The 11,374-nt window shown below is 44.2% G+C and overlaps 1 protein-coding gene across 3 annotated transcripts in view; it reads right to left on the reverse strand.

Moving 5' to 3' along the window:
* Positions 1-11,374, reverse strand: part of CUNH10orf76 (chromosome unknown C10orf76 homolog) — a 210,232-nt gene that overhangs the window by 155,950 nt on the left and 42,908 nt on the right. For all 3 annotated transcript variants that reach the window (XM_023715517.1, XM_023715518.1, XM_004631461.2), the window contains 4 exons: positions 10,245-10,305; positions 7,751-7,797; positions 7,306-7,381; positions 4,885-4,978 (listed from right to left, as the gene is read on the reverse strand). In XM_023715517.1, the coding sequence (XP_023571285.1) occupies positions 4,885-4,978; positions 7,306-7,381; positions 7,751-7,797; positions 10,245-10,305 (278 nt within the window). The remainder of the gene's footprint in view (positions 1-4,884; positions 4,979-7,305; positions 7,382-7,750; positions 7,798-10,244; positions 10,306-11,374) is intronic.

Consider the following 11,374-nt stretch of genomic DNA (forward strand, 5'->3'; position numbering starts at 1 on the left):
CTTGGGTGTATAAGGAAAGGGTTCTACCACTGAGCTCTATTACATTGCCTGGCTAGAGGTATCCAAGCTAAATGAGGCAAAAGTTAAACTTAAATTCTGCTGCTTAATCCCCTACCCCCAGAACTGGAACCTGAAAAGCAAAAACAGACTACAACAGGAAGACATCGATGGGGACAGCCCAGACCCAAGGCTGATAGATACGGCTGCTATTTCTAAGAGAGATCTCCAAACTCCTACTCTTTGAGTCACACTCGGAGTAAACACTAAGCGACCAGACCAGGACTGACCCACACAGAACACAGACCGACTGCATGCTTCCCAAGAGTCCAAGACTTTCAATTATAATTAGTCATCTTGTTCAGTGCTTTTAAGCTAAGATACAACATATAAACAAAAGGAGCCTCATGACATCCCAGACAAGCTGAAGAATCTACAGCTGAACATTCAGCTGAGTCTGGGATATTATTCATAATATGTATTCATAAACATAACAGATCCCTCTGGAGTTATTATGATGTATGCTGTGAATGTTTATTAACAAGGAGAAATATTTGCATATTATAGGTCCCTAATACGTAGCAAGCACAACCAAAAGCCTTATGGGAAGAAATTAACAAGCCCACCTCTTAGGTGTTTCCCTACAGTTTAGCCCCAAAGAACTAATAAAAGATAAATATACCTTCATGCTGAAATAATAAAAGGGCTTAATTCATGTTATGGGTTAATGGCTGGCATGGTCATTTCAACCACAGCCTCTTCTGAAGCTCAGAGACTGTTAGCATGCCTTTGTCCAGCACACGGGCCAGCGCACCCCAGTGAGGGGAGCTTCTTTCCCACTCACACACAGCAATAACTGGGAACTATCTTACATAATATGGAGAAATATAGAAGTGTATGTATTTTTAGTTTACCAAAGTCCTCTCATGCTAAGGCGGAGTTGTCAAATGTCAAGTCTGAGCTGAGAACAAATGTTACAGCTAAACTGCTGGCTTTTAAAAATAATAGTTCCAGTGACATACCTTTAAATATAACTGGGCTGGGGCTGGTGAGATGGCTCAGTGGTCTAAAGCACCTACTTAGAACAAGCTAAGCTAAGCAAAGCACAGGGACCACGGTTCAATCCCCCAGCACCACATGCCAGCCAGCCCCGCCCCCTGGTGGGCGGAGCTGGCTACACACACACTAAATAAATAATTTTTTTTTTCTTTCTTTTCCCTTTTTTTTTTTTTTTTTTTTTTGGTGGAACCGAGGAATTGATACAGAATTTCACTTAACAAAATAATATGAATTTCACAGTATTTGTTGTAATGCATAGTATTGTCTTCCAACTAGCTATTCATTTTACCAAATATTTGCTGCAAAATTGGAAGAAAAAAAATTAAGAGAAAAAGTACAACCAATTGAAAAAAGGAAAATAAATAATTTTTAAAAATAAAAAAAATGAATAAATATAACTGGGCTACCCAGCAGTACTATGATTAAAACCCAAAAAATTAAAAGTAAGGTTATAACACTAAGGACCCTACAGAAAGGAAATGAGTTATGAGAGACGAAAAAAGAACAAACAGAACAGACAGAATAAAATCCCTCACAAATTAAAATCTCCTTCCAAAGGAAGTATTACTCCTTGATCTCAGCCTTCATGATTCTTCCTAGCAGCTTTTGTCAAGAAAGAGTCACCTGAAAGTGGGAAGACTTCATCTTCCCACTAGAAAAAAATAAAATCCCACTGGTTGTAGGTAAGCAAGCACAAATCCTGTCATTGCATAATCAAGCGTGTGGGCGGAAGTATTCACAATGAATAGTTTGAAAGGCAGTTCTCCAAAGCATCCAAACCCCAACATCACATGGAAATGAGGTATATATTTATATATGGCTTTCTATATCCATGGCAACCAGGCAGGTTTCATTCTTAAAGAGAAAGTACAGTATTTCCATTGGCTTATCTAATGACCTGAATAAACAGACAAGGAGGCAATCCTCACTACTAGCTCCTTCTCATTAAGATATTTTGGAATTTGGCTTTCAATTCTAAGAAGATCCAGTTTGCTGCCATGGATCTGAATATTTATCTATGGCACTTCTTTGCCATAGTTCCTTGTATAGCTTAAACTGCCTTAAAATGCTTACACCATAGTGCTATACAACAATTTAGGGGCTGAGGATGTAGCACAGTGATAAACGGCATGAGGCGCGTTTGAGGCCCAATACCACAGACTTAAAAGAATAACAGCTGGCTGCAGTACACACCCAGTACTCTGGGAAGCTGAGGCAGGAGGACAGCAAGTTTGAGCCCAGCCTGTGACACTTAGTAAGATCCTGTCTCAAAATAAAAATGGGGTAGGAATGTAGCTCAGTGCAAATGCCCTCCCTGGGTTTGAACCCCAATTTTGCTAATAATAATAAAACAGTAACGTTATCCAGGCATTGTGACACACATCTGTAATCTCAGCCAGCACTCAGGTTGAAGCAGGGGTATTACTGTGTTCAAGGTCATCCTGGACTTCATAGTCTGAACTTGTCTCAAAAAAAAGTAAAAACGGGCCAGGGAGATGGCTCAGTGGAATACGCGCTCCCCTGGCAAGCACAAGGGCCTGAGTTCAATCCCTGGTTCCGCCAAAAAAAGTAAAAACAGTAATACTGAGTTCAACCCCTGGCACTGGGGGGGGGGGGGAATTTAAGGGAAAGAAACAGAACAAAGGTTATTTCACATACAAAGAGGAGGGAAACCAGGGGCCTGGGGGCCAGCATGGGCTCCACAGTGACTTCACGGCCAGCCTGGACTACACAGCAAGAACCTTTCTCAAAGAAAAAAAGAAAAAAAAACAGGAGGGAAACAAAGAAAAGATCAAAGTTGGGTTTCCTATACTGCTTATGCAAAATAGGGTCAATGGGGGAGGGAGGTTGGCAAGATATCTCAGCAGACTAAAGCACCCGCTTAGGCAAGGTTAGGCAAGCTTAGGCAAGCACAGGGTGACCTCAGTTCAATCCCTGGCATCACATGCCTTGCCAGCACTGCTCTCAGGGCGGGCTGAGCTGGGCCAGAGCATACGCATAGTGGCGCATGCCTGTAATTCCAGCACTGAGGAGGCTGAAAGCAGGAGGATCACAAGTCTGAGCTGCGTAGTGAGATGCTGCAACAACCAAATACGTAAAAGAAATAAAAAATAGGGTCAATATTTGAGGTATTACATCAAGTATTAATGTGCATTAATTTTAGGCTAAGGTACACTCAGGTTACAACAGACCAATTCAGATACAGCAGCGCAAAGATTTTTAGGACAAATTCGTAACTTCTTTAAGTAATACAAAGAAATCATTATTTACGGAATAGAAAATGATATACATGTATATTGTATGATGTTTAAATTAGTTATACATATCTCTTCTCAAATATAATTTGTTCTGTTTTTTGTCTTTTTGAGACAAGGTCTACACTCTGAAGTTCAGGCTGGCCTCGAACTCCCAACGATCTTCTTGCCTCAGCCTCCCGGTGCTGGAGTGCTGGGGTTACAGGCATGTGCTACCACACCCAGCTCTCTGTTAGCTTGTTTTGTTTTGCTGAGAGTCTCATTATGTAGCATGGGCTGGCCTTGAACTCTAAGGCAAAGCTTCCTGCTTTAGTTTCCCAACTGCGAGAATCAAAGGCTGGGCATTACCACAGCTTGCTAAACGTAATTTATTTTCTGCTGCATTCATACATTCCAGCCATAAGCTTTATAAAATTTATGTGCTAAAATTCCTAATTAACATACACCTAGAGCCCGTCACTGCCAACCGGGGGTGTCAGTCCAACACACAATAGCAGATGAATTCACCTCCTCGTGCATTCAGTCAACAAGCACTCACCACGCACCCAGCACCCAGCACCCAGCACCCAGCACCCAGGCCGTGCTGACCAGGCTGCCAAGCAGAACAGGGTCAGACCGGCTCCGCCAGCCTCCCGCCCACACTGCTACTTCTCCGCCTCAGTTCCCTCACCTGCCAAATGCTTACGGGTTAACATCATTACTGCACACATACTGCAGGACAGTCACAAAGATGGTATTTTTTCATAAAATACTTTATTTGCACTTCACAAGAACAGAGTTCAGGGCTGGAGAGATGGCTCAGTGGTCTAAAGCACCTACTTGGAACAAGCTTGGCAAAGCACAGGGACCGCGGTTCAATCCCCCAGCACCACATGCCAGCCAGCCGCGCCCCCTGGTGGGCTGAGCTGGCCACACACACACACACACACACAAAAGAAAGAAAGAAAGAAAGAAAGAAAGAAAGAAAGAAAGAAAGAAAAGTTCAGCCGAACACACACTGCTGGACTGCAAGACCCCTGTCAGATCTAGCATGCCGTGATTCTAAGACTGTTCCCTGAGGCTACCGTTTTATTGGGTTTACATGGTTTAGTTTGGTTTTTGTTCTTCTTTTTGTTTTTTACTTTGTAGATCTGACTGACCTTGAACTCACTTTGTAGCCCCTGTTGGCCTCAAATTTGCAGCAATCCTCCTGCCGTGGCCTCCTGAGTGCTGGGATTAGGAAAGCATATCAGCACACCTGGCTCAGAAAAAGCACTTAACTGTCTTTTCCACAGTTTTCCTTGGAACTTCAAGAGCCCTGAAGTACAGTACTACATATAAACAAATTTCACTTCTTCTTCTATTTGCTTTTTGTTTTGCTTTTGTTTTCTGAAGCAGCATCTTGCTACGTTTCCCAAACTGGACTGAAACTCCTGAGCTCTGATCTTGCCATCTCAGGCTCTCTGGGACTACAGGCCCTCCACTCCCGACCCAGACGAGGCACACATTTTATCACAACTGCGCTTTTTGCTCAGTACAGCTGTGCTCTCCCTAAAGACCATATCAGCCCAGAAGGCAAACATGCTGCGCTCACCATCTGAGGACGGCGGTGTGGTCCCAAGCGGTGTGACTGGAGTTGTAGGAGTGGGACTGACTGGGGTTGTCACCAAGCCCATTTCTGGATGACTCTGAAAGAGGACACAGATGGCTAAAAAAACTTGAAATGCAGCTCTCCGTGACCATGTCCAGCTGCCCATCCCCAAGTCCTGGTCTTGTAACTATTCTGCACCCTCTTCAGGAAGAACTCCTGAAATTAGTTCCCACGAAGCCCTGATGACTACACTACCACTGCTCGCAGGTCTCTCAAGAAGCTCTGTGAGTTGTCTGGAAGCAACTGGGTGGCCATCATCTAAGTTTCTGCAGAACCATGTTAATAAAAACTAGAGTAAATAAATTAGATGATTTTACATGAAAGTCGACATCTGCGGCCCTGTCAGAACAAAGATCCAGCTAACTATAGATCCTTCTACTGACCATACAATTGACTGACAGATACAGGTGACCCTTCTGCTCTACAAGAGGCAACATGTGTGGGGTGCCAACACCAAGAAACAGAAAGACACCCATCAGGACCCAAACAGATGACTCCCCTGCACACGACTGCCCTGGGCATCCTGCCACACCAACTCTGGAGAAGCAAACTGAGAGCAGCTTGCCTGCTTCCTTTTTTTCTTGCCTGGAACTGAACTTGTGCTTGACAGACAAGGCCTGAGCAACTGAGTTATAGCCTCTTTTTATTGTTTTTTTTTTTCTTTTTGGTTTTTTGAGATAGCATCTCACTATGTAGCCCAGGCTGCCCTCATACTCACTGATCCTCCTGCCTCAGCCTCCCAAGTGTTGGAATTATCAGTGTGCACTCTGGTGTTTAGTTATATGTATGCCTTTCTGCTTTCCAAACCCCTGTGGAATTACAGCTGAAAATAAAATAGGCCATCACTTACTGTATCATACCAATCTGCAGAAAAGTAAAAAACACCCTGTCCAGGATACGGTCAGACAGAAAGCAGAAAGACAGAGAACACCAAGTGCTGCGGCACATGCCTGAGAGGGAGCCTCTCGAGCTGGCACACAGGCGTGCTAAAGCAGGCACAGAACTCAAGCTCATGAAAGCTAGCTTTAAAAAAATGATAGTTTTTTTCCTAAACCCAGACTGTTTAAAATATGCATGTAGGTTTCTTTTCAAGGAAAGTCTGCTTATGCCCCCCCCAAAGGCCAGAAGTGTGTGGAATCCACTCAGTTTTGTTTATTTGTTTTGCTCCGAATGCCTTCAGGGCAGGTTTGGCTGGCTTGAGTTGTGGGGATCAAACCACAGCAACCTGAGCCTGACTGCTTTGCTGACGCAGCTACTTAAAGAACTGAGCTACGGGGCAGGCCCCCTCCACTCAGTTTTAACCACAAAAATAAAGTAATTTTTTTTTTTTTAAAGAAGTGTGCTGCTTTGGAATATACCTTGAAAGACAGTTAACAGTTTTCATGATTGCTAACATAAGAGAGTTATCTACTTTTCTGTCTGTCTCATCTTTCCTCCAAATTTCTTAACTGATTTTAAGATTTTAAGTTTTTATTAGTCAATTTTTTTTTTTTCCACAACTGGGGATTGAACTCAGGACCTTGTGCTTGCCAGGCAAGTGCTTATTCTACTGAGCCATCTCCCCAGCCCCTTATTAGTCAATGTTTGCAGTGCATAATATCACTGTTCACTGTGGGGAGTTGGTACATGCATGTAACACATGTCAATTCTTTTCCCTCCCACTCCATAACTGAGTTTTAAAGAAGAGGTGAAGGTGGTAAAGGACTGGTAAAGCAGCAAGTCAAGGGAGATTAAAAAGAGCTGTCCTTGCCTGGGGTGGTTGCACACACCTGCAATCCCACCCAGCCAGCCTGAACACACAGTGACACTCTAGCTTAAAAGTTAAATGAGGGGCCCGGGGAAATAGCTCAAGCGCAAGGACCTGAGTTCAATCCCTGGTTCTGCCAAAAAAAAAAAAATTAAATTACAGGCCGGAGAGATAGCTCAGTAGAACAAGCGTTTGCCTGGCAAGCACAAAGGCCTGAGTTCAAACCCCAGTTCTGCCACAAAAAAAAAAAAAAAAAATAGCTCAGTAGAACAAGCGTTTGCCTGGCAAGCACAAAGGCCTGAGTTCAAACCCCAGTTCTGCCACAAAAAAAAAAAAAAAAATTAAATTAACTAATTAAAAAATCACAGATAATACTGGGTCTTTCCAATGAGAAAATGAAGTAACTATAAGTCTGTGGGGCTCCCAGAACCAGGCAACTTTGCATGTCATTCAGAACCTCAGGTAAGGTCGGTTTAGTTGAGGCTGTCACGGTATTACTGTTGCCACTTACTGAAAGGAAGTAGAGTTGAAACAACTATGACCAGAGCCTTTTTAAATATATGCATCTGTACAACATTCAGGGAGAAAAATGAGTTGGGGTTCGTAAGGTCACTGACCTGAGCTAGCACCGTGATGAAGTTGCGATTCAAATGGACAGCTTCATAAAGTGCCAGAAGAATGGCCTCGTTGGTTCTAGAGGGAAAGAGACAAACTGGAGGGCTCCGATAGCCAAGGCACCGAAAGCCGCAACTGCCAAGGGAAGTGCTCAGCATCCAGGGGCCCGAGGTGGGGACCAGTCCCGGAGCACTCTCTCCGCCCCACTCACTGTCTCGCCCCTGCCCCAATCAGTTAAACCTCCATCTGGCTCAGATACTCAGTGCTCCCCCATTTCATTCCTGAGAAAGGTCTGTTACTGTTTAAAACCCAAGGAACATTTGCTATTGTCACCAAAATAAGTCTGACTCTGCAAGAGATCACACAAAAGTGACATTTCACACTTTCAGGTCCACCAAGGGAGCTCACACTGAAATCTGACTCACTCCAAGAACATCAAGCACTTACTGTACTGAGATTTTCTCATGGGCATCTGCTATGAACATGCTGCCCACCTATGGAGAAAAGGAGAATTGCAGATTTTATGATAAAGGAAGCCGCAAAAGCTCTATGCCTCTGAAACTGTTTCTCCCCCAGCTGGAGATTAAATCCAGTGCCTTGGCACCAAGCTACGTTCCAAGACTTTTTTTCCCCTAGATCTTTTTTCAATGTTTTATTTTGAGATCTTACTAAATTGCCCAGGATGTGCTCAAAACTGCCATCTTCCTGCCTCTGTCTCTGAGTGCTGCACTACAGCCATGCACCACGACTCCTCAAATCAATAAGGCCTTTAATCAGTGTAAAGCAACACAGAAGGAACTTTAAAAACTTTGAACTCCCTTCCCTAAATATACAGAAAAAATAAAAACTTTGAACTATCAGCCACATACACCTAAATCAGCCCACTCTGAAAATCCTAAAAAACTATAATAAAATTATAAAAACATCACTGAAGCACCATCGCTTTAGAGGAGCTTCAAAGAAACAAATCCCAGTCAGTACCTTTGTCCAGCCCTCCTTTCAGTGCCTGTTTAGTTAACACACAACCAATGAAACTGAAGCAGCATACCCTCATCGCTGTACCTTGCCTGGAAGCTGCTGCTCTGCAGTCCAAAATGAGCTCACACTGACCATCACAAAAGGCCAGTGGCTATATCCAACTAAAGCTGTCTTCAGAGGGACACCTGAGTTTAGGACCAGAGCTATGCCAGGTCCACTGTCCATCTTTCAGATAACAGCCTTTAGTTTCTTTTTTTTGGCGGAACCGGGGATTGAACTCAGGACCTTGCACTTGCCAAGGAAGCACTTATTCCACTGAGCCGTCTCCCCGGCCCTAACAGCCTTTAAGTTTCTGTCCTTCGTCGGGGCAGACAAGTAAGTAAAGAATGTAAGGTGCCTCTAACATGTATGTGAGCAGACCCAAGGAAGATGCCTACCCCTTAAAAACAGCTCCCACTCTGCTTACAAATGCCCAAACAATGGAGCTCCATTTTGTTTGGTATAAAACCTGATTAAAAGTTAAAAATCCTATTATTGTAACCATCCTACTAACCTGTTTTGAAACTGTCTCAATGCTATTTCTTTCTCAATGAAATTTATTTTTAAAAAGTTAAAAATCCTGAAACAATGTAACTATATCTTAAGCTGTATAATCAATGCCAATATAAAAATTCCTGTCTCAGGAGTGGTGGACATGCCTGTCAGCCCCACTGAGGCAGGAGGATCACCACATTCCAGCTCAGCATGGGCAATCTAGGGAGACCCCCGTCTCAAAGTGAGAGGGAGGTGTGGCTTGGTGCTCAAGTCTGAGTTCAGTCCCCAGCACCACAGCTATCTGGCTCATGTATCTCTAGCCAAAGATACCACTCATTTGTGCCTCAGAATTAAGAGTTTATCAGGTTGGGCCGGGGAGATGGCTCAGTGGAATATGTGTTTCCCTGGCAAGTGCAAGGGCCTGAGTTCAATCCCCGTTCTGCAAAAAAAAAAAAGTGTTTATCAAGTTCTTTCCTGAGAGCAGACTTACAGAAGGAAAGAGGAAAGGCTTTGGAGGGAAAACTGTTTCTCTGGGTGGAAAGGAGAGATGGTACTTACGTCTTGCAATAAACTCAGAAACTGTCTTACTCTAGGACTGAATACTTACCTAGCCCCAAATGCCACTGCTGCTAAAATTAAGAAACCTTGCTCTGGAATCAGACCTCTTGCCCCTGACTCTGACCCTTTTTATTTTTTTAATTGTATTTATTTGGTACAGGGTCTCACTACACAGCTTAGACACATAGTGGTCGTCCTCTCTCAGCTTCCCCCAGCACTGAGATTACAGGCATGCATCACCACAGTACTGCAGATCGAACCAGGGTCTGTGTGATTGGCAGGCAGGCATTTAGGCCACCAAGCTATCTCCCCAGCCCCAGACCCGACCCTTTAAAGAAACAGCCTAGAGCACAGGCATAAGCCTTGAGCTCCAGTGCTAGCTCCTGCAGATCCACGGGCACAGCAGACTACGACAGAGCACTCAGGGCAGGACCGTGTTCCACAGGGCTAGTCTCTAAGCAGAGCCAGTTTTCCAGAGAGCAGAATTCTGAGCCTGGCTTGGCAGCACATGCCTACAATCCCAGCACTTGGGAGGCTGACGTAGAAGCACTGCTGAGTTTGAGGCCAGCCTGAGTTCAAGGCCAACCTCAATTACAGAGTGAGGCCCTGCCTGCGGGGTCGGGGACAGAATTCTGGCTTGTAGCAAGTTGAGGGGAAAAAAATCAGTCCCAGAGGAATTAAAGCCCCCCCCCCCCATTCCATGTGGTTTTAGAACCTGCTACAAGAGACACAATTCAAAAAAAACATGCTCCAAACAGCCTCTTTCCTCTCATCAAGCCATCACCTCAAACATCTGAACTTGTGAACCCAGAACTACTTCCCTGCGGACCTCTTGTATTTCTCAGCAGGACAAAAACCACATAGGACTTACCATATTTGTTATAGCAGAGAAAAAACCACTCTGATGTTCTTCTTCCTTGTCTTTATACTGTCTAAACAAAGAGAATCACATTCAGGATTACTTAGCAAAAATGCCTCTGTCCAACGAAAGCGCTGTAACCATCGAGCCCGGACACCCCCCTGCCAGTTCACGGGCGCTCTCTGCTCTTGAGGCACAGTGCACTAAAATGCCAGGCCAATTTGGGAAGAGACTTAGAAAGCAAGCTGCAAAAGTGTGAAACATATGGCTGAGCCATTTATTTCCCAAACAGACTTACTTGAAAAGCGTGACAGTGAAATTGCTTTAAGGTTGTAACAGTAAAAATCTTGTTTGTTTTTGAAGGAAAAGGAGGAAAATCAGAGAACTAAAACATTTGTAGAAATAGAACAGATTTAAAATGGAACAGATTTAAAGTCCCAAAACCTAATTGTGTATGAGGAAAGTCCAGAGAGGAAGAAAAAGTGCCTGCCCTCTTCCAGGTTTAAAGATATTTCTCATTTTCATTCAAAGACCACACACACACCCCCCAAAAAAGAATACCACACTCCTCTCCATATTTATCTAGAAGAAAAATGAGCATCAATGAAGAGCCCCTAGAGAAATTAGGAAACTAGGAAGTTGCGATTAATTACTAACAAGAAAGAAACACACGGCTGGAGTGGCAGCTCAGCGGCAGGGCGCGCTCGCCAAGAGTAAGGCCTGGGGCTCAGCCCCAGGGCCAGAGGGAAAGAGGCCCGTGCTAACTCAACCTTGTTTTCTCCATGTACTTATTTATGTTCTCACTTTCTGATTTTGTGTTACTGGGTCCTGAACCCAGGGCCCTGAGCACACTAAGCATTCTACCGCTGAGCTGTATCCCTTTTTCTCCTGCCCCTTTTCCTTTTTTGGGACATGCAACGGAACCTAGGGCCTTGTATTTGCTTAGCAATACTCTATCACTGAACTATGTCCTCAGCCCTTTTTATTTTACTTTTGGGACAAGGTCTTGCTAAGTTGCCAGAGTTGGCCTCAAACTTGTAATCCGGGCTGGAGAGATGGCTCAGTGGTCTAAAGCACCTACTTAGAACAAGCTTAGCAAAGCCTCGGGGACCGCGGTTCAATCCCCCAGCACCACATGCCAG

The sequence above is a fragment of the Octodon degus genome, unplaced genomic scaffold (assembly GCF_000260255.1).
Source record: "Octodon degus isolate 3935 unplaced genomic scaffold, OctDeg1.0 scaffold00042, whole genome shotgun sequence".
In the NCBI taxonomy this organism is placed as follows: Eukaryota; Metazoa; Chordata; class Mammalia; order Rodentia; family Octodontidae; genus Octodon; species Octodon degus.